Source organism: Ovis canadensis, chromosome 2 (genome assembly GCF_042477335.2).
Source record: "Ovis canadensis isolate MfBH-ARS-UI-01 breed Bighorn chromosome 2, ARS-UI_OviCan_v2, whole genome shotgun sequence".
NCBI lineage: Eukaryota > Metazoa > Chordata > Mammalia > Artiodactyla > Bovidae > Ovis > Ovis canadensis.
Genome location: NC_091246.1, coordinates 62121964 through 62149939, shown reverse-complemented (window position 1 = coordinate 62149939; position 27976 = coordinate 62121964). Strand labels below are relative to the sequence as shown.

General features: G+C 38.7%; 1 protein-coding gene across 1 annotated transcript in view; it reads left to right on the top strand.

Annotated features, from left to right (window-relative positions):
* Nucleotides 1-21572, top strand: part of OSTF1 (osteoclast stimulating factor 1) — a 55905-nt gene extending 34333 nt beyond the window's left edge. Inside the window, exons 3-10 of the mRNA XM_069576331.1 lie at nucleotides 301-351; nucleotides 3288-3351; nucleotides 5180-5233; nucleotides 6715-6822; nucleotides 7929-7978; nucleotides 10177-10255; nucleotides 12686-12784; nucleotides 21051-21572. Coding sequence (XP_069432432.1) covers nucleotides 301-351; nucleotides 3288-3351; nucleotides 5180-5233; nucleotides 6715-6822; nucleotides 7929-7978; nucleotides 10177-10255; nucleotides 12686-12784; nucleotides 21051-21109 — 564 coding nt within the window. The 3' untranslated portion in view covers nucleotides 21110-21572. The remainder of the gene's footprint in view (nucleotides 1-300; nucleotides 352-3287; nucleotides 3352-5179; nucleotides 5234-6714; nucleotides 6823-7928; nucleotides 7979-10176; nucleotides 10256-12685; nucleotides 12785-21050) is intronic.
* Nucleotides 21573-27976: the final 6404 nt, after the last annotated feature.

The window sequence follows — 27976 nt, the reverse complement described above, 5'->3', positions numbered from 1 at the left end:
TGGCATAAAAGCACCTTTCTTTTATTGTGCAGGAAGATAAGATGTGTGTGTGTGTGGAGCTGGGAATTCTTATTTGTTATATGAATTCTTTGAAGCTTCTCATGGGAAGATTCACCTTCTTATGTTAGTTTGTTAATAATGTTTTGTTATGTGGTTTATGTGCTGATTTAAGTATGTAAAAATCTATGCTGCCTATAAGGATATTTTAGGATTTGGAGTTTGTGTAATTATTTTCATGATTGTGTTCTAATTCATGAAAAAAATTGCATAGAGTAAAACTTAAAATTTTTTTTTCTTCAGCCAGATGAATTGTACTTTGAAGAAGGTGATATTATCTACATTACTGACATGGTAAGCCCAGTTAATATTTTTTCATACCATGCATGAACTAAAGATATAAAAGACTATTTTTCAGTACATTATTTACATGTACAGCTTTATAGAAATACATACACCCAAGTTGATTCACTTAACACAATTTGTAATAGCATAAGATTGGAAGTAAACCTTATGTCCATCAGTAGGAAAATAGTCGAGTGAACTTTGCTGTATATACAAAGAAAGTATTATTCAGCCATAAAAAGGAGTGAGGAAGATCTCTATATAATATTATGGGGTAATTTAAGTGAAAAACAGCAAGGTGAAAAAATTGTAGATAGTGTGCCTTTTCTTATCTAAGAAAGGATGAGAGGATATATGTATACTTATTTTCCTCAATTTAAAATAAAAAGTCAATGGAAGAGTTATACATTTTTAAAAAGTAGTTTCCTCTCTGAAAGGAAAGGGAAATAGAATAGAGGAAATATATAGACAGAATAAAGACTTGTAAAAAAATTACACCTTGTTTTGGAGAGCACACTTTGTAATCCTGTAGAGCTTTTGTGTAGTTATAAAATTAAATGATAAAAAAGCAGTACCTGAAAATGAAAAGCAGAATGAATCAAATGAACTTAGTTATATCCCAGAGAGGTACAACACACAGAAAGGAACTATTCCAAGTGACTTTAAAACTCGACATTTTGACTGAATATCTCTAGTCAAATAATATAAGAAACAGAAAGAACTGCCGCGCCACATTATAAACTGTTTTTAATCATGATGTTGTTGGAGAAATGTTGGTATTGTTATTCTGAGATTGCTGCATGCGTGTTGCAGTTTAGAGCAAATGAGTCATTAGGTCAATGAGGTAGAAAACTGGGAGTTTCAGTCTGCAAGAAAGGGTATACAGATAGATATAAGGTCAATGAAGTTAAGTAGCTCTACATTTGAATTCAAAGTGTGTTGTTTTTTACCTAAAAGAAACAAAAATATTTCTTAATCTGTCCTTTGAATAGGCAAAAAAAAAAAAAAGACCATCCTGATAATAATATATTTCCCATTGAAAGGAAAAAAGTTCTTTTGAAAAATGTCTGGTACTAGGTTGAGAGCAGCAGAGGCACAAGATAAGCCCAGGACATCTTCCTATTAGGAAGCAAGGAAGCCAGCAAAGACTATGAGGGTCACACTGGAAAAACACTGGAACTAAATAGAAGAGGCTGCCACTAGTCAAAGATAGGACAGTTTGAGCAATCAATTAGGGCAACAATCCCGAGGATCGAAATACATCTACTCTGTTTGAATTCATGAGTTCCTAATGGTACTTAAAAACAAAACTAAACCTCATTGGTCAACCTGAGGGAATGCTAGGGAACCAGCTTTCTATTCTGGCAACTGTTAAGGAAAAGAATCAATGTTTGTTCTGCCTTTTCTTTATGAACTTTATCTCTGGGTTACGTGAGAGTTGATGAGGAAAAGTTTGTCTTTAAAGTAATATTCTAGTTATTTAAGGGCTTCCCTGGTGGCTCAGCAGTAAAAAAAAATCCATCTGCAATGCCGGAGACATGGGTTCAGTTCCTGGATGGGGAAGATCCCCTGGAGGAGGAAATGGCAATCTCATGAACAGGAGAGCCTGCCGGGCTACAGCCAGATAGTTGTCTGGGTTTGCGAAGAGTCAGACACGACTTAGCCACTGAGCATGCAAGTGCATACTAGTTATTTGAAGAAGGAATGATGGAATTAGAATGTCACCATTTGCAACCCTTATGAAATCATGGATCCAGATGCTCATCAGTGGTTACTGATGCTACAAATAGAGACCACCAGACATTGAGTGTCTCCTGATGGAAGAATCAATGCTACAGATGAAATCATCTTGCTGAAGTTGAATCTGAATCTAATTAAGCCTTTAGAACTAATTACCAGTTTATAAACAATACAGGGTGCAAAGGAACACATTTTTTTATAACAAGGGACGCAACATGCAAAATCCAGACTATTTGAAACTCTTTACAACAAACTATTTTCTTCAACAAATATATTGTGAAGGAGTGAAAAAAAATCAGTGAAGGGGGAAAATATAGACTAAAAGAGGCTTAAGAGGCAAATCATCCAGTCATAGTGTGTGGCCTTATTATGAGACATATCAGAAATTTTGAATATTATACATATTTGATGATATTAAGGAATTGTTGAAAAAAACTCTAAGCTGTGATAATGGTATTATCATTAGGTCTTTGAGAAAGTCCTTATCTTTTAGAGATTCATATTGAAATATTTACAGATAAAGAATATGATGTCTAGAATTTATTTCAGAATGATCTGAAGGGGAGGGGAGTTGTAAGTGAGGTAATACATGAAACAGTATTGGCTATGAGTAAATAATTCATTCAGTTAAGAAATGGATATGTGTAGGTTCCTTATATGATTCCTTCTATTTTGGTACAGGTTTGCATTTTTTTTTTTAATGATTAAAAAGTTACCCCAAAAAATGAAAGTGAAATAGATCTTTAGAAAATCAAATATATGTATATCTTGAGACTAAGAAATTAGACTTTGGGCAAAAAAAATCCTATAGTCTAAACTAAACATAATTGTTTCACTTCTCTTTCATATTATCTCTGTGTGATTTGTTTAAACATTGGAACTCTTCGATGAAGTGTATTTGATTTGTTGCAGGCAGATGTGTGTATATTTGTAATTTAATGATAAAGGGAATGGTATAAGTAAGTATAAATAAGTAGGGAAACAGGAAGCTTGATCAATGTGACCAGGGCTGATGGAGTTACTGTTCAAAGCAGTAACTCTGCATTTGAATTGGAAGCATGTATCTTATCTAAAATAAGACAAAAACATCTCTTGCTCTAGCCTTTGAAAAGGCTAAAATGACGCCAGCATGAGCCACAAGGTTTTAATAGTGATTGGATGTAAACTGGATTTGGTGCCACTTAATTTAACTCTTCTTTCACCAGAGTGATACCAATTGGTGGAAAGGTACCTCCAAAGGCAGGACTGGACTGATCCCAAGCAACTATGGTAAGACGGCTGCAGTGGCTTTACTTGGGCTGTATTTTGTGCATTCTCGATTATCTGGTTCCTGAGGCCTTTCTGCTTTCTCCTATGGCTGAGAAATTGATGGAGTCTTTGCTAGTCTGGGACATTTTCAGCTCTGAGCCTTCTCTTAATAGAGTGGTCATGGACCCTGAAGGTGCTTGAACTTGACTCTTTGGCTTAAGAAAATGCCCATTGTAACATTCTTGGAAGAACGTAAGGTTTCCAGGGAAATGCTTTTGGCTTTACTTTATTCAAGGTTAGAACATTTTTCTTTTTCTTTGCTTTCTCTTTTGTTTTTTAGACTGGCCCTTTCTTTAGTAAATTACTTTGCCTTGTTATGTTAATTAATGTCTGGGGCAGTGATGTTCATTAAATGAGTAATAGCACAGTGAGACATGGGTCCTTGCCTTGAAGCCACTTCTAGTTGCAAGGGGGACAAAGCAGACTTTCATAGACATCTTCAAAGTAAAAAGTGCACACAAATTGATAAACCAAGGGTCCCGGTTTTTAATTCTTCTTCTACTCCTAACAATGAGGGCCCTTACTTAAGGGATTTAACTAGTACCCGTGGGACCATTTCTCCATCTGTATCATGAGAAGTTTGATTCAAATCACTTATAAGGTTCCATTGGACATTTTAATTAGATACATCCTCAGACCAATAGTGTTGTATCAGGCACTAGTTCCAAACACTGTAAGGTGACTTACAAAATTTCTAGGAAGCACTTCACAGTTCCTAGGGGAGGGGAGGGGAGAGGAGGAGAGGGGGAGGTTGCAAAGGAGAGGAGGGGAGGGGAGGAGCCAGAGGAAAGGAGTGGAGGGGAGGAGAGGGGAGGGGGAAGGGAAATGAGTGAGGCTAAGGCCCTTCACACAGGGGCCTCACTTACCTGGTCTAAGGGCCATACCATTCTGGATTTTAAAAGGCTTTGAGCATTTCTACACTCCTCTTTGAAATCCCAAATAAACAGCTTCTGTGCACTCCCTTCCCAGCTACTCAGAGACACCGAGGGTGCAATGTGTTCCTCAGTTGCTAGATCCCTGGTAGGCAAGGGAGTGTCCAGTTACAGCCCTCTGGTGGGAGGGGTGCCTCTGAAGTCTCATTTGAGCAAGTCTTCATGTGGTCACTCCTGTTGATTCTGGGACAGTAGTGAACACACCTTTCTTAGAGGCAGGTAGGCGTGCTAATTACCCTTTCTGAATACAGAAAACAAAATATTTCTCCTTTACCCCACCCCTCTTATGCATGCATACAAGGGAAACAATTATTTTCAGCCATCTTCAAAGCAGGATGTTTTTAAAGAATGTAAAAATGAACCTCGAATGCTTTCTTTTGCAGTTTGCTGACTAAATTTCTTGTTGAAATATCTGAGCAAGCTAGTATGCAGGCCTTGGATCTGTGTGTTTTTATTTATGGTTGTTGTTCAGTTGTCCAGTAGTGTCCAACTCTTTGCGACCCCAGGGACTGCAGCCCACCAGGCCTCCCTGTCCCTCACCATCTCCCAGAGTTTGCCCAAGTTCATGTCCGTTGTTTTTATTTCTACTTCCAATTAATTGCTGCACTTATTTCTGTTTATACTCCCAGTTAATTGTTGTGTTATTGTCTTAACTTGGTTTCTTTTGACACATTCAGCTTCTTTCAAAGCACAAAACATCACTTTGATTTTCTGCCATGTTTAAAATCCACAGTAAGTCAGGGTAGCTGTATGGTGAAAGGTCCTGGCATTTCTGAAGCTTGGGTACTAAGCTGGTTTCACAGAATCCTTTGAGTGGCCTTCTCAGCATCAGTTTGCACTTTTTCTTTTCAATCTAGTGGCAGAGCAGGCAGAATCCATCGACAACCCATTGCATGAAGCTGCAAAAAGAGGTAGGTATGATTCTTTTCGATTGAGATAAATAGTACAGTAAAACACACAGATAATAATTATATAATTTGATGATTTTTGACAAATGTATACACCCGTGTAACCAACACCCAGGTCAAGATCTGGAACATTTGCATTATCCCCAAAAGTTCCTTTCCCAGTTAAATCCTTACCTCCCACAAAGGCAGGCTCCATTCTGCCTTCTTTCACTCTACAGAAATGTGTGATTTTAATTTTTAAAATGTCAGCAAATACTTTTGAGCCCCTTACCTGCCTTGTGCTTAGTGGCAAGTGGAAAGGCATGGTCTGTGACTTTCAGAGCTTAGAATCTGGCGGGGAGAGATGTGTGTAGCACATCTTTACAAGACATTGTGATAAGGACCGTGGTTGAACTGTGGGTCAGTTAAATAGGCTATAGAGGCCAGAGTGAGTAACTGGCCTCATTCAGGGCAGAGGGTTGGGGCCTCTCAGGGGTCCAGGCTCTGGGAGAGTGTTGGTATAGGGCTGGTATGTATGGGAGGATGGACTTAGGGAGGAAAGGAGCACCAGAGATGGGATTTGAATTGGGCTGGCCAAAAAATGTTTGGATTTTTTCTGTAAGATGTTATAGAGTACATGGGACTTGATCCTATTGATCAGCAGTTCTCCACTGAAGGGTCATTCCTCTCTCCAGACTTTGGGACATTTGGCAATATCTGGAGAGATACTGGCACCTTTTGGGTACAGGCTGGGGGTGTCACTCAACACCCTGCAGTGCACGGTACTGCTCCCATAACAGAGAATCCTCCAATGCCAAATGTCAGTTGGGCCACTGTTGAGAACCCTGCCCTAGATAATGGGGAGTTTTTGTCAGGCTACAATAAGCTCCCATTTAATTTTAGATTTTCTTGAAATCTGAATATATAAAAGGAAATTATTTGTTCAGGATTATGCATAAATAGAACTACTAAATCGACATTTAAAAATTTCTAGATATTAAAAAAATTTTTTTTAAGTAAATATTTAGGGCATCTAGCCAGAGGATTTTAAATTAATAGCGATACTTTAACATAAAGAACAGTACTTTGAGTAGGTTATTTAGTTTTTATGTCCTTGTAGGAACTGTAAGTGTGTTTTAAATATGAATATGAGTAGTGTCTGCTTGTTCTTAGGTTTGATTGGTTTTTTTCCCCCTCAAAGTTTTAGGAGTTCACAAAGGAAAAACAGTTTTTTCCACAGTGTAAAAATACCTTAGGTAGACCCATTTTAGCAACTGTTCCCATTAACCTACCATTAAAAATTGATGTTAATGCTTTCCATTAATAAACTGGAAGTCAAGATGGTCCATAGAGAATGCATTACAAGGGCAGGTTTTAATTTCAGACTTGCTGACTAATCCTTTGCAAATACAAATTTATGCAGGATGAAATTGATTTAAAAGCAAAACAAAACAAAAAAATGAAAATATTTTTAATGTGTTTTTATAATTATAAAACGTTTTCAGGCAACTTGAGCTGGTTGAGAGAGTGTTTGGACAACCGAGTGGGTGTTAACGGTTTGGACAAAGCTGGAAGCACTGCCCTCTACTGGGCTTGTCACGGGGGTCACAAAGGTATTATATTTTGTTTGTTACCATAAATGTCTTTGCCACTGAAAATGTACTTCATCTAGGGGACCCAGAGTTACAGAAATGAAAAAGAAAAATTGGTTATTCTTTTTAAATTCTTCAGGACATCAGCCTTTTAAAAGCCCAGTTCCTGAAAGTTCTGTAAAACTGTAGGTGGAATGTGACTGGTCAGCCTCACTGTGGGCACCTTTCCACTTAAAAAGAGTGAAACCTTATGTGAATTGAATCGCCAGTCTATGTCTGACGCAGGGTGCAGCATGCTTGGGGCTGGTGCATGGGGATGACCCAGAAAGATGTTATGGGGAGGGAGGTGGGAGGGGGGTTCATGTTTGGGAATGCATGTAAGAATTAAAGATTTTAAAATTTAAAAAAAAAAATAAATAAAATAAAATAAAAAAAAAAAAAAAAAAAAAAGAAACCTTCCTTTCCTGTCTCAGGCTTGGAAGAGCAACAGGAAAACAACAGTAATATAAAAACAAACCCCACTGTCTAACCTCACTGAAACAAGGGCCACAATTGACTCCTCTAGCTTAGTTTATCCCCCAAAGCTTTTATGATTTACATTCTAAGTTTAAGATTTAGCAGAAAGACAGCATTTGCTTGAGTTGGTGATTAAGTTGATAACGTTCTCTCTTATAATCAATAATAATGACAGATGGAATTTCTAGATGCATTTCAGCCTGGCCGAGAATCTACGGCAACCTACTCTCTTGCTCCCTCTCTACAACACACAGAAAATAATCCCAATAGTATTAGGAAAAAAAGAATCCAAAAAGTTAAATAGCATGGCCAAAGGAAAATTTAAGCACAAGTTAGTGATATGAGTGTTAAGTATCCCAGCAAATGTAAAAATATTCCTATCACAGATGTCATGTGAAAATGCAAAAGCCAAAGTATTTGAAAAAAATTATCCCTAAATAATTCTGTTTTTTAGAGTCTTAAGTCTTCTATTTACATAAATGTTGAAAAAATTGTTATAAGGAGTTTTTTGAAGATTCTTCTAAAAAGAATCCTTTTAAAATTATTATGCAGAGTCTTATCAGGCTTTTATTCCCATTCTTTAAAAAAGATTGTTTCTATTTGAATTTCAGATATAGTGGAAATGCTGTTTACTCAACCAAACATTGAACTGAACCAACAGGTGAGTTTCCTTACGCAGAAATCTTTTAACCTGCCTGCCTTGCTCTCATAGTACAGCTTATAGGTGTGTAAAATCCTGTCTTGAGGTCTTGAAACTCAATTTTTCCCATTTATTATCTTTCATAAAACTTTTAATCTAAATACTTCAAGCACATAGTTAAAAATTATTTTTGCACTAAAGTGCAAACTGTATAAAGCTCAGAATGCCTGCCACACTCCTCCTAGTATATCACTTTAAGGTTTTAGTGCTTTCCTCTTATCTTCACACTACTGAGAAATATGTTTGTGGAGCTGTCTCATAATTCACCATCTTCATAAGTGTTTTGGCATCCTATCTGGCAGGTAGAGCGATCCATGCTTGTCAACAGCCTGTCATCTTCTACCACCCAACTTCCCAATCTTTCCTCCTTTGGTTCTCCTAATATCATAATTTTGGGTTAAATTACTACATAATGCTCATGGTATTGTAGCTGTTTTAATATTGTTCGCTGTTTATATAATTTATTTTGTTTCTGTATTTATAGCCTTTTGTCCTCTCTTGATATACTTTTCTAAAATGTATATGATAATTGCTTTCTTGTTTTTCTTCTGGAATCATGCTGAAGGCCTCCATCTTCATTCTCTGATTGGAGCAGCTTGATCTCCTCTACTCTTTGATGTCTTCCTGGGAAACCCTTCACTGCCCTTCAGAAAAGTGTGTCCTCACTTTTCTGAATCCTACGTCTTCCATTAGTTGAAGAACACCTTCAATAGATTCCTGAGAAAGGGGAGCTTGGGCTTGATTATTTGGCTGATAGAATTCTGGGTTGAATTTCTCTATTTTTGAGCACAAACAGTAATAATTCAGCACTCTTTTTCGGCCACCGACTGCCCCACTGTTTGGCCTGAGCTCACCTACCTGCTCCACCATGGTGACAACAGAATGGCACAGGTTGCTTCTGTAAAGCAACATTCTTCACCTGTTTGGTGGCTTTTTGGATATGCATGCCCTTAGTGGCCTGGGCAGTTTCACAAGTGTTCTGAAAGTGAACATGAAGATTTGAACCTCTTGATTTGCATGATTTCTGGGTTTTTCCAGGTTTTTCTGGGGTTTTCTGGGTCAGATAAATAGCAAACCATTTTTAGGGGTCACTGCAGGCCACTTACCAGTAAAGCAATTATGTACATATTTAAAAACATTTCCTACTATTCACTATACTGTATCTTTTCCCTCTGAGATCTGTTAGTTTAGTTTTGATCTTTCTTCAAATACAGGATACAAATACATAGTGCCTCAAATACTGCCTTTGTCCATTCATGTTTGAGTGTGGCTAGAAGCTGTGTGTGCTTGTGGGGCTTACTGACTGGTAGGGTTCTCTGTTGGGTGAAATGGTGAGGTCCTCACTGTTTTTCTGGCTTATTCCCAGATGCCAGTTAAAATAGTCACTTCCTCCTCTCTGTTGGGGCTGTTCAGCTCTATCAGAGCAGCATTCTCCAGCCTCCTTCTTGGGGTAGATGCTAGACTGTACACACTGGGGCTGTGTGTGTGTGTGTGTGTGCGTGTGCGCGTGCAAGCTGGGGCAGTGGGGTGAGGGTATGTGGGGTAGGTAAAGGCAGCTATGAGAGGGGTCTTACTGCTCATTGTGTAGGATTTTCAGCTAGCCCCTGCTTTTAATTCCTGGCCTCATTACTACCTTCTCTTATGCCTCCAAGTTCCATAAGCTTGGAAACTGTCTGGTTAATTTCAAAATATGATAATTCTACCATCTGTACTGGGTCATCTGACAGCAAGGAGAGAGAAAGGTGATCTAGGGTTTGGGGGTTCTAATTACTCAGTAGAAACATTTTCACCTAGTACTCTTGGTTTCACTCCCATGCCTCCTTCCTGCTCCAGAGTCTCCAGTGTCTCCAATTCCTCATTCATGCTGATTTCTACAGGGACAGATCTGCTTGCTTCCTCCGGGTATCTCCCTCTGTGAGCATCTGCATTTCCACACGTGCTCTGCCAAGTCAGTTGCTCCTCCGCCATCGCATTCCCTCTCCCCATATGACTCATCACTCATCTCTTGAGTCTCTTTTCCCTCTTTGGAATTTTATATGTTTCTTTCACTTTGTTCTCATTTTAGATTTACTTTAGGCTAGAGTAAACCTAAATTTGTGTATATTTTCAATCCTCACTCTCTTTTTTAAAAATGCTGCTCTCTCTTGTTATCACCATAGAACAAGCTGGGAGACACAGCTTTGCATGCCGCTGCCTGGAAGGGTTATGCAGATATTGTACAGTTGCTTCTGGCAAAAGGTAAAGTGTTTAGTTTTTCTGGTCTTGGATCACTCTGAAAATCAAGCTCCATCCAATTACACCATTTAAAAATTTTAGGGAAAATAACGGGCTTCTTATTTTATAACTGGGAAAGTACATGAGGCTAGTCTGAATTGAGATGTGCTTGAAGTGGAAAATGAACATCAGGTTTTGAAAACCTAGTGGGGAAAAAAAAAAGTGATGTATCAATAATTTTTATATTGGTTACATGATGAAGTGATAACATTTTGGATATACTGGGTTAAGTAAAATATATTGTTTAAATGAGTTTTACGTCTTGAAAATGCAGCCACTAGAAAAGTTTAAATTACATCTATGGCTCACATAATTTTCCATTGGGCAGCACTGGTTGAAATGGTTTTCCTCTGGCATCCTGTCTCTGAACATTTCCCATCCTGACAGAAATCATGTATGTGAGTTCTCAAGTGTAAAGTAAGATATGATTAATCTCAGAACTGTGAACACGCAGGATGTTTGACCTGTAGCACAGCGAGAGAATGAGGTTTTCTATATCACCCCAGCTGTGGATAGATCTCAGGCTCTTCACGAGAGATTTTTCACACACAATCACCATATTGCTAATTAAATGTACTTTCTCTCTCTTTTTCTTTTGGCTTTTTTTCCTGTTTTTTTTTTTTTTTTCCTTGGCGATATTTTTGTGCCTTTGAGTTTTAGGACATTTATTTTTTGCTTACCAAAGAGGATGTGTTTGTAGAGAAAATGGCACTCTCAAACACTGTGGCAGAAAGTGTAAATTGGTAAGCCTTCTTGGAAGGCAATCTGACAGTAGCTAACAGAATGAAAACATACATATCCTTATATTTCAACACCACTAGAAAAACATCCTTCAGAAATACATAAAAGATGTGTTTCAAGGAGGTTCATGGCAGTATTATTGTGATAATGAATATTAGAATCTAAGTGCCTGTCAGAGAGGGGTGGTTAAATAAATCTTGGAACATCCACAAAATGGATTAATTATCAATGTTTAAATAAATTGAGTTATAAGTACGTGTACTACTAAGGGACAAATAGCATGATATATTGTTAAGTTAAAAAAACCAAAACTAGTATGGCAGAGGCCAGCACAATATTGTGAAACAATATTCTCAAACCAAAAAAATATAAAAACTATTGGTTATGAGTGAGAAGAGGGAAGGGGGAAGGATAAAATAGAGCTAGGGGATTAAAAGGCACAAAGTACTGTGTACAATAATAACTATAAATGGAATATAACCTTTAAAATTCGTGAATCACTGTTGTACAACTGAAACATATAGTATTATACATCAACCATACATCAGTATTTTTTTTTAAAGGAAAATACCACTGGCAAAAAAAAACCCCACATCAAATTACAGACCAATACCTGTAGTATGATTTTGTATATGTGTCCACGAGTGTCTGTGCATGCACTCTTGCATGTAAGGGAGATGGGAACTGATGCCCGTTTGTTGGGAATGGTCACCTATGTGGAAGGTAGAAGATGGGGAAGGAAGGGGTTAGTTGAGAGCTGAAATGAGACATAAGCTATTGTTTAGCATATGTCTGTATTTTCAGATCTTTGACAATGAGAATATATTTATGAATTCTGATGTAATTTATAATAAAGATGGGGAAAAGGTGAGTGGAAGATGAGCTATGCAAAGAATGGATTGCCTCCAGATTGCAAGGTTTACTAATTCTGCTAATAATGTTTGAAAGTATACTTAAGATAAATATTAATGTCCTCAAGCTCAACTCATATCGTCTTTTCTAAAGACCTTCTTGAACGAAAGAGGCAAAGGGTGTATTATTGCAAGGAATGTTGAGTCTAACTGATCTAGTGTTGTACATGAAGACAGTAAACTTCTCAGGAAAAATTTCACATGCAGTTCTACAGGGTCTTGAAAGGAAAGGCTGTATTTCAATTGTATATAATTATTATAGGTGCAGCAGTAAGCTCCCTGATTAAAGATGCCAAATATGCTGTTGCTGACTGTGAAAGTTTTACTGAAAGAGCTTACTTTAGGGCCAGATGATTCTGTCGTTAGTTTTGCCAAAAGCGATGTTTTGATAGAAAGAGGATTGGCTGCTCTATAACTAACATCATTACTGTTTGTTATATAAGAAAGTTAAGAGAGTAAATCCTAGGAGTTCTCATTTCAAGGAAAACATTTTTTAATATTCTTTTAATTTTGTATCTATATGGGATGACGGGTGTCCACTCAACTTGTGATAATCATTTCATGATGTTTGTAAGTCAAATCATTATGCTATGTACCATAAACTTATAGTGTTGTGTGTGAATTATATCTCAGTATAACTTGAAGAAAAGAAAGAGAGGAAAAAGAAACTTAAGAAAAAAAATGATTGGCTGCTATTATAGAGTCTTCAAAACACCTAATTTCCTTTCTTGTGTTGCGGAAGGTGCTAGAACAGACTTAAGAAACAATGAGAAGAAGCTGGCCCTGGATATGGCTACTAATGCTGCCTGTGCATCTCTCCTGAAAAAGAAACAGGGAACAGGTACTTGATTTTAATCCTTTTCCCTCATAATGCCATCGCGACTTAAGATTTATCAATTCAGTATTGAGGAAAGATTTTTCTTGCTGAATTCTACAGATGATTCTAGAGTTAGATTTTATATCCTTGGTCTGAATCGGAACTTCCAACATGGACAAATGTATCTGTAAAAATAAATTTGTAGAGACACTGATCTTTTGCTGTGATTAGTATGTTTCTCCTTGCAATCAAGTTCTAATTACTTTGCTTTCTATTATATTCTATATATCATATATATAAAGAAATATTTCTATTTCTTTTTATCAAAGAACCATTGTTTCCATACTCTTGTTTTCGATTATATATATATTTTTAGATTTTTTAATTGAAGAATAATTGCTTTACAGAATTTGTGGTTTTCTGTCATACATCAACAAGAATCAGCCATAGGTACACCCATGTCCCCTCCCTCCCAGACCTCCCTCCCATCTCTCTCCCCACCCCACCCTTCAGCCTGTCGCAGAGCACCTGTTTGAGTTCCCTGAGTCATACAGCAATTCCCACTGGCTATCTGTTTTACACATGATATTGTAAATTTCTGTTACTCTTTCCGTACGTCTCCCCTTCTCCCTCCTCTCCTCCCACCTTGTCCATAGGTCTATTCTCTGTGTCTGTTTCTCCATTGCTGCCCTGAAACTAAATCCATCAGTGCTATCGCTTCAGATTCCGTATATATGTGTCAGTATATGATATTTATATTTCTCTTTCTGACTTATTTCACTCTGTATAATGGGCTCTAGTTTCGTCCACCTCATTAGAACAGATTCAAATGCATCCCTTTTTATGGCTGAGTAGTATTCCATTGTATAGATGTACCACGCCTTCTTTATCCATTCATCAGTTTCACGTTCTGGCTATTGTAAATAGTGCTGCAGTGAACATTGGGGTACTTGTGTCTTTCTCAGTTTTGATTTCCTCAGGGTATATATGTCTAGGACTTGGATTATTGTGTCATATGGTGGTTTTATTCTTCACTTTTTAAGGAATCTCCGTACCGTCTTCCATAGTGGCTGTATCAGTTTACATTCCCACCAGAAAGGCAAGAATGTTCTCTTTTCTTCACACCCTCTCCATCATTTATTGTTTGTAGACTTTTTGATGATGGCCATTCTGACTGGTGTGAGGTGGTATCTCATTGTAGTTTTGATTTGCATTTCTCTAATAACGAGTGATGTTGAGCATCGTTTCATGAGCTTGTTAGATATCTGTATGTTTTCTTTGGAGAAATGTCTCTTCAGGTCCCTTTCCCTCTTTTTGATTGGGTTGTTTGCTTTTTTGGTATTGAGTTGTATAAGCTGCTTATATATTTTGGAAATTAATTCTTTATCAGTTGTTTCCCTTGCTATTATTTCCTTTCATTCTGAGAATTGTCTTTTCACCTTGTTTGTAGTTTCCTTTGCTGTGCAAAAGCACTTAAGCTTAAGTGCTTAAGATCTCACTTGTTTATTTTTGTTTTTAATTTCCATTACTCTAGGAGATGGGTCATAGAAGATCTTGCTTTGATTTATTTCATTGAGTGTTCTGCCTGTGTTCTCCTCTAAGAGTTTAATGGTTTCTGATCCTACATTTAAGTCTTTAATCCATTTTTTTTGTGTGTGTATAGCATTAGGTAGTGATCTAATTTCACTCTTGCATGTAGCTGACCAGTTTTCCCAGCACCACTTATTGAAGAGGCTGTCTTTGCCCCATTGTATATTCTTGCCTCCTTTGTCAGAAATAAGGTAGCCATAGATATGTGGGTTAATCTCTGGGTTCTCTATCTTGTTCCATTGGTGGCCAAAGTATTGGAGTTTCAGCTTCAACATCAGTCCTTCCAGTGAACACCCAGGACTGACCTCCTTTAGGATGGACTGGTTGGATCTCCTTGCAGTCCAAGGGACTCTCAAGAGTCTTCTCCAACAGCACAGTTCAAAAGCATCAATTCTTCTGCACTCACCTTTCTTTATAGTCCAACTCTCACATCCATACATGACTCCTGGAAAAACCATAGCCTAGACTAGACGGCCCTTTGTTCACAAAGTAATGTCTCTCCTTTTTAATTTGCTAGGTTGGTCTAGGTTGGTCATAACTTTCCTTTCAACGAGTAAGGTTTTATGAGTGGTTATTGCTAAATATTTTTTATTTATGTATTCAAGAGTTTTATGATTATAATTTGCTTCTGTTGTAAATGATGGTATCAATAGGCTGTGATCAAAATTATTCTAGACTTTGGAAACTTATCTGTTCACAGTTCTGTGGGTGGTTTTTATTTTTTATTTATTTATTTTTTGTGGGTGGTTTTTAAAGATAGGGTGTACGATCGCAAAGATAATATCTATTGATGTGGGAGAAGAGGTTTGAAAAGTTTGAACAGTTTGGTGGTTTTGAAAAGGTGTTAAAGGAAAGAAAAGGTGTTAAACACATTTGTGCCATTCATGATACTATTCAGAAACTGGCTGTTTATTTGACTTCTCAGTATGTAGCCTATTGAATGTGCTCCTCCAGATTCATTCTGATATGGTGATTTTCCAAAAAGGAGTTCTGGGAGCAGTAGAAGGGTGTGCCTTGAACTCTTCTTCCCATCCATCTCTCCTTTGTCCCTCTTTCATTCTTCATTAGCCTCCTGGCCCATGAGAAACCCAGAGGGGTTTGAAAAAAAGATGCTTGGTTGGAGAGGACATTTGAACTCAGTCCCCCCTGCATTGGGAGCATTGAGTCTTAGCCACTGGACTACCAGGGAAGTCCCATGGATACGTTTTTACTACTGTTTTCTAGAAAGGAGCTGTGCTTAGTCTCTCAGTTGTGTCTGACTCTTTGTGACCCCGTGGACTGCAGCCCATCAGGCTCCTCTGTCCATGGGGATTCTCCAGGCAAGAATACTAGAGTGGATTGCCATTCCCTCCTCCAGGGAATCTTCCTAACTCAGGAATCAAACTGGGGTCTCCTGCACTGCAGGCAGTTTCTCTACCAGCTGAGCTACCGGTGGCGGGGGAGGGGGCAAAAATGGAAGACTCACCTTTTGCATGAGTTCACATTGCTACTCATCATTGTGGACTCTTTTTAGTATTGCTTTAGAGCCCAAAGTTTAGTCTGGTCCATGTTGGTGGAGAATGACCAAAACAACTTTTTAAGAAATTTCTATTGTAGAGGGTAAGTGCATGTATTTTCATTTTGTCCTTAGGGTATTATCATTTTCAGAGTTCTAAAACTTGGGTCAATTAGATACTCATTTCTGTTTTAATCATATGAATCAAATTCCAATTCATGTTTGAATTCTTGGGAAACTTTTTTCTCCTATCCCTTGATTTATGAGAAGAGTCAGTATTATGCTGTCTCATAGTCCATTTCTAGCAGAAGCAACAAAGTACAGTCAGTTGCCTGGTCTCCTGGCTTCATCAGTCAAAAAAAAAACCAACAGCCTGCCTCTCTCCTTGGCTTACCAGGGGCGCTTCCCAGAATCATCCTTCTGCCGTACATGTGTGCTAAGTTGCGTTAGTCATGTCTGAGTCTGTGCAACCCTTTGGACTATAGCCTGCCAGGCTCCTCTGTCCTTGGGATTCTCCAAGCAAGAATACTGGAGTGGGTTGCATGTCTTCCTCCACGGGATCATCCCACCCAGGGATCGAACCCACATCTCCAGTGTCTCCTGCATTGGCAGGCAGTTCTCTACCACTAGTGCCACCTGGGAAGCCCCATCATCTTCCTTACCTATCATCAAATTCTCATCATAGTTCTCCTCACCAATCCATTGCTCCTTCTGTTCCTTATTTCAGATGAGTATTTGTACCAGATTTTTATTTAACCTCAGTCCAGGTATAGTATAAACCATTAAACAGTTAGGGATTTCTTACTTATTTAAGCCATGAATGTTCACTGGCAGAGCAAGTTGTCCTTTAAAGAAATTACTCATGCATAGATTTATACAGGTTCTACTAACAAAGTAAGAAAGTTTTTACCAGCTGAGTGGTGCTCCCCAGCAACATTTTGACCCAGAAGTCATGTTAGAAGCCATGTGGGAGAGACCCTTTTATTTGAGGTAGATCTCCCACTCCCTGCTGCCTTGGTTGAGTCAGGAACAAGGACTGTGACCTAATTTCCTTTCTCTGCCGGTGACTTCCTATTGCTGTATTAGTACCTCCAAAGCATCCTGACTGAGGAGTACCAGTTTCTTATGAGTTAAAGGGTGTCAGTCTCATGCACACTGAGTGTGACTGTGATAGACAAGGAAGATACCACACCTGCTCAGACCCCAGAGGGCTACACCTCGAAGGCTCCACATGAGCAACTGGAGCAGGAAGAAGCAGGTGACAAAACTTTCCTCTTTTTTCCCTTCGATTTTTTTGTAGTCTTTGTAGAAAAGGGCTAGGAGGTGGATGCCCTTTTTCTCTGTTTACTCCAAGTATCTCTAGTCTACCTCTCTAAATCTGTGCAATACTCAGTTCAGTATTGAGGTATAATCTTGGGACCTGGCACACAGAACCAAGAAATGAATTTTCATATTTCAGTTTTCATATTACCTTTTTCTCTGCTTTTTTTCTTGTTTCATTCCCCTAGTCATCCAGTTAAAAATTTTTTTAATTTGTATTTTGATCCTAGTTGGAATAAGAGCTTGAATTCTGGGTCATATAGCTAATTGCCAACATGAACTCTAAACTAGAAAAGGTATATTTTCATATTGTTGGCCACTTTTGAAAGTACCTCTTGAATTTCTTATCGGGACAAGATAATTTACATGTTACACTAACATGAAGAGTAACTTTAGGATATAGGGGTAGGGTCAGGCCATGACTGAGGACTGAACTTTGAACCTTTAAGTTGTTCTTCCAGTTTTCAAAAGCTGGGGTATAATTTACACTAACTAAAATATGTAAATCCTAACTGAACATCTTGATGATTTTTTTTTTTACTGTGTTTTGCTTTTTTTAAAAAATTCATTAACCTGGTTTAATTCACACTGAAATTTTGTTGTTCTTGTTGTTTTTCGGCTGCATCATGAGGCTTGTGGGGATCTTAGTTCCCCCATCAGGAATCGAACCTGGGCCCCTGAAGTCGAAGTGCAGAGTCCTAACCACTGGACGGTCAGGGAATTCCCACTGTGCTTACACTTGTTAACCACAACCCCAATCAAGATGGAGGGCTCTTCCCACATCCCAGAAGCCTCCCTCAGCATCCCCTGCTTCTCTCACCATAGATTAGTTTTGCCTGTTTTCGAACTTAATATAAATGGAATCAAACAGTATGTGCTTTTTGATGTCTAACTTCTTTCATGTAACATGTCTGTGAGATTTATGCATGTTGTGTTTTTCCCTCCATCACTCATTTATTCACTTGTATTTCTGTCTTACGTTCTGGTGCTTGACTTGGAACGTGTAATCCAGGGCAGTGAGACTGAGGAAAAAATGGAAGTGAGGGAGGGCTGAGAAACATTGTTGGGAGATACATGACCATGATGGTGACGCCCCAGGATGGGCTGTTGAAGATACAGCTCATCATCAGCACTTGGCCGTGTTGGAAGTTTCCAGAGAAACTGTGTCTCAGAGAGTCTGTGGAAGTAAGGAAGGAAGGAGAAGGAGTTTATTAGCCTGCCTGTCTCTCACTTTGTGTGCGGTCAGCATTTGTACCATGGCAAGTTATCTTTCTCTTGCTTAAAGCAAAGTGCCAAAGGAACAATTGAAGGATCGAGAATATTTCCGATATAGCAAAACATAGGTTGTAGTAGCAAAGTACAAAAGAAAGGGGGAGAGCTTTGCTATATTTGTCTTTTTGTATTTAATTTAAAAAGCTACCAGTTCACAGCCAGTCGTGAAGTTCATGGGTGTGTGTGGGATAGAAGAAGATACCTTCCTCCCAGGCCTCCAGAACTCCTTTGAAGGAGAATGGAGACAAGTACAATCAACCTGGAGATTTCTAGTAGTTTGGAAGCTGGTGTGAAATTGCTGAAGCATACTTCTGTTCTGCCTATACTCACTGTTCTTTTCCCTTTCTTTTTGTTCCATGTATATGATGTAAGATAAGTTGGTTTCTATATCCCTCATATTGACTCTCCCCTGCCCCTCCCTTTTAAAAATCATTATTTTCCTAAACATATTCTTTAAAAGACTACAGTATCATCAAATATCTTGTTATAGTCTAGATTTACCATTTTCTTTCATATGTTTGTTTATTCTTTGCTTACTTATCTATTTATTTACAGTTTAAGTAGGGTCCAAATTGATAGCTATGTCTCTTTTTTTCTCTGCTTTTGTTTTTCAATTAATGTTTCCTTCCCCTCTGATTTTCCTCTTTGTTTGGCCTTGCTTTTTATTTGGTAAATAAATTGGGACAGTTTCCCTGAATTTCCCAGTCTAGACATGGCAAGCATGCATTTCCATGGTGTAGTCTGTCATGCTCCTCTGTCCTCATCTTTTTGTCAATTGGTGTTATGTCCAGAAGCTTGGTTAGACTTAGATTTTATCTGTCTCAGGGGTAGAGGGAAGGATACGTAATAAAAAAAATTGTGTTCTTCTATCAGAGGCACATAATATTAATATCTATTTGTCACTTTTCCTGTGATGTTGGCATCCATGGATGATTATTGTCTAGATCCATTGTTTCACTGATGGTTACAAAATGGTGATATTTTAATTTCATTCCCTTCTCGGTTATCAGTTAGAACATCCTATAAAAAAAAATCTCCCCTTATCAACTGTTTGCTTACTTAGAGCAATAGTTTGTATAGCAGGGGCAGAATAAGAGTTCTGCCCCTGAAAGCCCTTTAAGAGTTTTCAAAGCAACCTGCTGGATCTCTATTATTTTTTGAAGGGAACCAATGAATTCTCTTTGTGTGTTGAAATATTTGCTGTGTTTTGATCCAGTATTGTTAATTACTGGTAGCCTATCTTTGGCTAGTGGAGACCCCTTCTGGTTGGATCCTGAGCCCTTTTAAAATGATGCTGTGTTTGCTAGGATCCTTGTTTTATAGCTTAAGAAGGGGTTTCAGGTCCATCTTTTACAGTTTCTGTCCCAGACTTGAAATCAATCATATCTCCAATGAGCAGGGGCTTATAGTATTTAGAGACAATGTTCTGGGTGCTATAATACACATTTATTGAGCTCGTGGTCATGTATGGATGTGAGAGTTGGACTGTGAAGAAGGCTGAGCACCGAAGAATTGATGCTTTTGAACTGTGTTGTTGGAGAAGACTCTTGAGAGTCCCTTGGACTGCAAGGAGATCCAACCAGTCCATTCTGAAGGAGATCAGCCCTGGGATTTCTTTGGAAGGAATAATGCTAAAGCTGAAACTCCAGTACTTTGGCCACCTCATGCGAAGAGTTGACTCATTGGAAAAGATTCTGATGCTGGGAGGGATTTGGGGCAGGAGGCAAAGGGGACGACAGAGGATGAGATGGCTGGATGGCATCACTGACTCGATGGATGTGAGTCTGAGTGAACTCCGGGAGTTGGTGATGGACAGGGAGGCCTGGCGTGCTGCGATTCATGGGGTCGCAGAGTCGGACACGACTGAGCGACTGAACTGAACTGAACTGAACAATGTGTTTATACTTGCATTTCAGTTTTTCACTTAAAACTATACCTTGTGTAAGCTGTTGCTGTAGGAATTTGATTAGACTATTTGAATGTGAATGGACAGGTGAACAGGTAAAAAGATCAGATACCTTCCTTTTGAACTCTGTTTAGGGTTGACAACATTTGATGGGGTTCAACTCTTTCTGTTTTAAAACATTATTTATTTTTCATTTCAGTTTCCTTGCTTCTGCATATTCTTTATCAATGTTTGCTAAAATGAAACTGAAGCTTCTATGTTTTCATTCTCTTTCTTTTCCTTTTCCCCCTCATTAGTTATCTTTCTGCCCAGTGACCTTGCCTTCAGGTAAGGCTACAGGTTGTGGACTGGCTGAAGCCACCTGTGCACTTGTCACTGGGAGAGGAGGTTTGGAAGCACAGGTGTCAGGGTGGACGGGCTTCTGGTGTGTCCCCCATTGGTCCTGGCGCATGTGGCTGGTTGTGTTCTGTGGTGGGAGACAGACTAACAGCACCTCAGCACCACGTTTGTTGCTTTTGTGCGTGTCTAGGTAACATGCAGATCAATATAGCTGTCAGCCTCTGTGGCAGCAGAAGCTGATTAGCCTGGAAAGCAAAAGTAGAGAAAGATCCTTGGGGGAAATACAACCCCTAGGAGCTTTGAAAGTGAAAAAAAAATCCAAGCCATTTCTAATTTTTTTGTTTTGCTTTTCCCCCTGTTCCTTTTAGATGCAGTCCGATCATTAAGCAATGCCGAGGACTATCTTGATGATGAAGACTCAGATTAATTCCCTTCCGGAGCTTTGAGATCTGAAACTTCTGTTGCTTTTGCCATTTCAAAACCTTGTCTTTGTCAGAAGAGTGTTGGTAACTGTTAAAAAAAAAAAAAAGAAAAGTCTATATGAACGTGGCAGTATTGCACTGTGTTTGAGTAAAACTTGTAAGTGACTAGTTCTCACCTTCAGTTTGCCAATAAGTGACTGGATATTTTGCTGTATAAAGTACATATTTGCTCACCAGAGTAGAACAAGAAGAGATTATTTCTATTTATCAAGCTTAACGGAATTTAAAACATTTTTTTCTTTAAAAAAGTCAGGTTATTTTTTTTTTTTTTAAAGTTCTTTACCTCAAGGATTGAGATATTTTGAATGGATTTTTCAAGGGAGGGATGCTTATTATAATAATAAACCAAAAGATTTAACAGAAAATTGTCAGCTATTCTGACAAAAATAAACATTTTAAGAGACTTTATTTCTTTTGTCTGTTTTATGGTATTATTCTTTGCTGATAAATAAATAAAAGCTTTTTATATTTAGGTAAAGTCTGATTTGATTTTTTAAAATACATTTTGTATTATTAGCAGAGAAGTCATAGCAGCCAAATTTCTTTCTTTTTTTCTGGGTACAGTGTACTTTGTTGTTGGTACAAGGTGGGGCTCCCTAAGCCCCTCCCCTTCTTCAGAGGCTGTGGGATGGAAACTGTGGACATGGGAGATTCTCAGTGTGTTAGGGGATCAAGTTGGCATAGTACTGTGGAATTTCGGTTCAGCCTTCTGTTGATATATCTGCTTTGATTAAAGTCAAGGCAGCAATCATTGAGGAGATACATTTCTAATAAAATATGTAAACTTAAAAAAAACTTTTTATATTGTATTGGGGTATAGACAATTAACAATGTTGTGATAATTTAAGGTGAACAGGGAAGGGACTCAGCCATATGTAGACATGTATCCATTCTTCCCCAAATTCCCCTCCCATCCAAGCTGCCACATAACATTTAGTAGAGTTCCCTGTGCTATACAGTAGGACCCTGTTGGTTATCCATTTTAAATACAGCAGTGTGGACATGTCCATCCCAAACTTAAACATTGTGAGATTTTCGATTTTCTCTCCAATGTTATACTTAATGTGAAAAAATCTAGGAACTCATTACAGCTTGCTTAAGATTTGAAAGATGAACAAAAATTATTTCCTTATTATGAAAGATGCTGTAGTTTTCCATAATGGAGGAGCCATGAGCCATGAAATTTTTTCCCCATTCAATTTTTCACTTTGGTAAGTTATTTTCTCTAAACATGGCTCTAGTTCATAGTGATCTGGCTTCTTTTGATAAAACATCAGTGTAACATTACAGGGAGCCTTCTGTACTACCGCAGTGACACTTCATTTGAGATTCTACTTTTGATCACAATAGTGATGATACTAAAAAATGACATGGCCATTGGCATTTGCCTAGATTTTAGGCCTCAGATCCAGAAGTATGTTTTGCAAGAGGACTTTGATGCTAATTTCAGAAAACACATTGGTGAAGAGAAGGGAATGTTTGAAGAAGGAAGTGGGCTAGCTCAGGAAATGAATAACTGCCTGTAGAGGAGTTTCCTCTGTCTGTGACTTTGGTTTTTCTCTCCATGGGTGCTTTGAGAAAGGATACCCTGAGAAGCCTGTTCAAGGTCTGTCAAATATCCCAAATAAATTTTAATAGAAAGATATCTGTATAATTATTAACAGTCAGAGATGAGCACAAAAATCTGAAATTAGTAAAAAAAAAAAAAGGGGATATTTTATTTTTAAAAGAAACACCTAAATTTAAACATTTTTATTACTTTATAAGCATAGTCTTGAATATATGAAATCCTTACTGAAATTCTTTTCCCACAGAACCTTTAAGTATTTGTTTTTTAAAATGGGAAATCTCTGACTTTTTATTCTTGTGTACTTTGGGCCTGGGACAGTCAGGATAGTTGCCAACTAAGCACTCAATTTTTTTTTTTTAACATTGGTAGAGATAATGTTTGTAGAAATATAGATAATTTTAATGAAAATACTATGTACTTGATGTAGATTTTTAATGCATTTGAGGAAAAGAGGCCTTACTGTCATTGCTTTAACATTAAGAGAATTCTAGAAAGTTGGCCAACTATATATAGTTCTTTTGGCAATGCAGGGCAGACTTAGGTATACACTCAGTTTTTTCTGTTGCAACAGCCACAATATACAATTTGGCTGTGGTTGAAACTCCATGAGAAAATTTACTTTGCTTTTTGTTTATTCAGTCTAGCTTATCTGAGCTTTCTCAGAGATTGTTTAATGCTGAACTCAGCAACAAAATCCAGTTCCAGGAAATTGCCACCACTCAGACTCTGTGCAGAGGAGAGCTTTGATTATATTCTAGAAATGACATTGGAGGTTTTACTGCAACCCAAGCTTTCCGATAGTCACTGTGGCCTGAACTCCTTCCCAGCCATTGCATCCTTAACAAAGAAGATGCCTTCCAGCCCCTCGGGCAGTGAGAGACTGGTACTGCTATCGGCCCAGTGTATGTGCTTAGTCGCTCAGTCATATCTGACCCTTTTTTGGCCCCATGGACTGTAGACTGCCAGGCTCTTCTGTTCATGGGGATTCTCCAGGCAAGAATACTGGAGTGGGTTGCCATACCCTCCTCCAGGGGATCTTCCCAACCCAGGGATCGAACCCAGTCTCCTGCATTGCAGGCAGATTCTTTACCAGCTGAGCCACCAGGGAAGCCCATCAGTTCAGTTCAGTTCAGTCACTCAGTCGTGTCCAACTCTTTGCGACCCCATGAATCACAGCACCCCAGGCCTCCCTGTCGATCACCAACTCCCAGAGTTCACTCAAACTCATGTCCATCAAGTCAGTGATGCCATCCAGCCATCTCATGCTCTGTCGTCCCCTTCTCCTCCTGCCCCCAATCCCTCCCAGCATCAGAGTCTTTTCTAATGAGTTAACTCCATAACCTTATGCAAAAAAGCCCAGTTTTTATCGAAGGTTCCCATTTTAGTTTCTTTCCAGGACTGCTATGGTGCAAATTATTTGTTGTTGAAGCGCCATGCATTACAGTTGTCAATTTCTGTGTTTCTTCACTGATCCCGCCTCACCCCTATTGGCTACTTTAAAAAATAGGATTGGCTGTATTTTTACCCAATGGGAAATGTTGAGCAAAGCCATGGTGACCTTATTTTTTTTTCCCCCATCTTAAAAACCAAACTAGAAATGCTGAAAATGAAATCTAAGAAAGTTTAGGCAGAAGAAAACAATATTTCCATATAAGCTTTCTTCATAAATGTTTTTTGCTGTGTAGAATTTCTGATTCACTGGTATTTTTTCTTTTCTAATAAATGATGCTTTTGATAGGCTACAAGAATCTAACATTGACACTGATCCTCTGCATTTCCCTGTTTGACTTTGTGCTTGTTCTCTTGAATTTTGTGTTGTAAATACGTATGCAGCAGTAATACACAGACAACCACACGTCAGACTTCAAAGTGTCTGATTACTAAAAGTTGAGGTTTTGGTGGGAGAAGTATTGCAAAAGACCCTGCTCTTGCTATTTTAACTGAAAATATAGCTTTGGTGAACAGTTTTCTGAAGTGAAGGAAAAATTGCAAACCACAAATCTATGGTTTCTGTCTCTTTATTTCTTAATGACAAGCCTGTACATCTTCTCCTCCCTTAAAATGACATAAAATTAAATAAAACAACCATTTATTAAGTGTCTATGCTGCCAGTTCTGTGCTAGGCACTTTCATAGACATGATGTCACTTGATCTTTACAGCAAAACCCCAGGCAGCAAACATTAATGCTCTTACCTTTTTACAGAGAAGATGAGGTTTGAAGAAGTTAAGTAACGGTCTCAAGGTTGCACTGCTTGAAGGTGGAAAAGCAGGTCTGGTTGACTCCTGAGCTCATTTGTTGCCTACTGCAACTGGCGGGTGACGCCATTGGCAGCCTGCCAGAAAAATTGATGCAGACCAGCTCCTTTTCTAACTCAGGCTTTGGATGTAGCATGAAATAAACTGAGCTAACTTAATTAAATGTGTTATTTAACTAACCCTCAAAAAGAATTTAAAAAAAAAAAAAAGATCTCCTTTTTTTACCCCAGAAAAATTTTGGCAACATTTTTGGGTTCTTCCCTGCTGGCTCAGACAGTAAAGAATCTGCCTGTAATGTGGGAGACACAAGTTCAACCCCTGGGTTGGGAGATCCTCTGGAGAAGGGAATGGTAACCCACTCCAGTATTCTTGCCTGAAGAATCCCACAGAGGAACCTGGAAGACTACAGTCCATGGGGTCACAAAGAGTCAGACCAGACTGAGCGACTAACACACACACAATGCTGGAGAAATATGATATAACGAAGCAGGTCATACCCTCAAGTTCCCAAAATTTCCAAGTTAATGCTCAGTAGACTGAGTAAATGTTAAAGAAGGAAAGTCAAGATTAGCAGCTATTCACCTTGCTCTGAGTTTGCACTGCTAACTTCACCATTTCCCTCAGATAGTCTGAGAGCTCCTCACATATTTCCACCTCACCATGAAAATAAGTGCGTCCCTTCAGAAGGCTCAGGGAGTGTTTCTTATACAAGCGTGCGAGCTCATCGTGGATGCGGTTGTAACCTCACGCTCCCAGGCAGTTCTGCTGTTCTGCCGGTGGCCTTCTGCTTATGGTTTCCATCTAAACTTGTGCTGTTGCCAACTAGGAGCTGAGTGAGGCCAGGTTTCCTGGCTGTGGCTGGAAAAGAAAATGCAGGAATCTGAAGGTATGAGTTAGACGGAGAGGAAGCAGGAAGGGAAATGGAAGGAAGAAGAGACAGAAAGGAAAAGAGGCTAATCAGCAAAGGAGATAATGGTGACCTTCTCTAAATCTCCCGTAGTTCTGATATAAAAGAAGAATGCTTCAAGAAGTGACCAAGAGTATGGGCTTTGGAGTGGGATTCTCTGATTCAAGTCTGGTTCTGTTGCCTGTTGCTGAGTCACATGGACAGGTTACCTAAACACTCAGATTCCTTAACTGTAAAATGGGAGAATAGTACCCATTGTCTAACGTTAAAAAGGATTAAATAAAATGATCTACGGTGATGACTTTGAATAGTACCTGGCAGAGTAACTGCTAAATGAATGTTGGCTATTCATAGGCTTGAATGAGGGTTTTCATTAAAAACAAATTGATGTGTACAGATGAAGAATGTGTTAACAAACTTGTGTTTCAAAAGCACCGTTATTTGTGAAGAGTGGATTCCCTAAAATGCTTTTAAAATGGGGGGAGGACAATGATATTTCCTTACGGTCATTTAGGTGTGTTTACATATGGTAGTAGTGGTTTTCAAGGTAAATATACTTTCTGTGAAGTATAGGGAAGAGGTGCATAGCTTAACCTGGTTGAAATAATTCAAAGTTGAAGTGAGGAGATTATCCCTGCCACTACTTCAGTTTTATATTGTTGCTTTGGAGTGGTTTGATGGGCTTGAAAGAGCATAGGTCCTGTATTTGGTATGTGATTATTTTGAGTTGAAAGGCTATTTGGTGTTACCATTTTGCTCTTATTTTGTTGTTGTTCAGTTGCTCAGTTGTTTTCAACTCTTTGCGAGACCATGAACATCACTTTCACCATCTCCTGGAGACTGCTCAAACTCATGTCCATTGAGTCGGTGATGCCATCCAACCATTTCATCCTCTGTCATCCCCTTGACTCCTGCCTTCAGTCTTCCCCAGTATCAGGGTCTTTTCCAATGAATGAGCTCTTCCCATCAGGTGGCCAAGTATTGGAGCTTCAGCTTCAGCATCAGGCCTTCCAATGGATATTCAGGATTGATTTCTTTTAGGATTGACTGGTTTGATCTCCTTGCAGTCCAAGGGACTCTCAAGTATCTTCTCCAATAGCACAGTTCAAAAGCATCGATTCTTCAGCGCTCAGCCTTCTTTATGGTCCAGCTCTCACATCCATATATAATTACTGGAAAAACCATAGCTGACTATACAGACCTTTGTTGGCAAAGTAATGTTTCTGCTTTTTAATATGCTGTCTAGGTTTGTCATAGATTTTCTTCCAAGGAGCAAGCATCATTAAATTTCATAGCCGCAGTCACCATCTGCAGTAATTTTGGAGTCTGAGAAAAGAAAGCCTGTCACCATTTCCCCATCTATTTGCCATGTAGTGACGGGACTGGATGCCACGATCTTAGTTTTCTTAATGTTCAGTTTTGAGCCAGCTTTTTCACTCTCCTCTTTCACCTTCATCAAGAGGTTCTTTAGTTCTCTTGGCTTTCAGCTGTAAGGGTGGTATCATTCGCATATCTGAGGTTATTGATATTTCTCCCTGCAATCTTGATTCTAGCTTGTGCTTCATCCAGCCTGGCATTTCTTATGATGTACTCTGCAGTTAAATAAGCAGGGTGACAGTACATAGCCTTGATGTACTCCTTCCCCAATTTTGAACCAGTCTGTTGCTCCATGTCTAGTTCTGTTTTGCTCTTATATATGCCTTGCCTTCAAAATGGAAACAACCTATTTAAATTGGTAAGTTTTGCAATATTGTATGTTTCCGCCATAAGGTCAACACTTAAAGAATTTGGTCTCCCAGTGTCAACAATATATGGTAAAGCAACGGTCCTCTGGTTCCAAATAGGAAAAGGAGTACGTCAAGGCTGTATATTGTCACCCTGCTTATTTAACTTATATGCAAAGTACATCATGAGAAACGCTGGGCTGGAAGAAGCACAAGCTGGAATCAAGATTTCCGGGAGAAATATCAATAACCTCAGATATGCAGATGACACCACCCTTATGGCAGAAATTGAAGAGGAACTGAAAAGGCTCTAGATGAAAGAGGAGAGTGAAAAAGTTGTCTTAAAGCTCAACA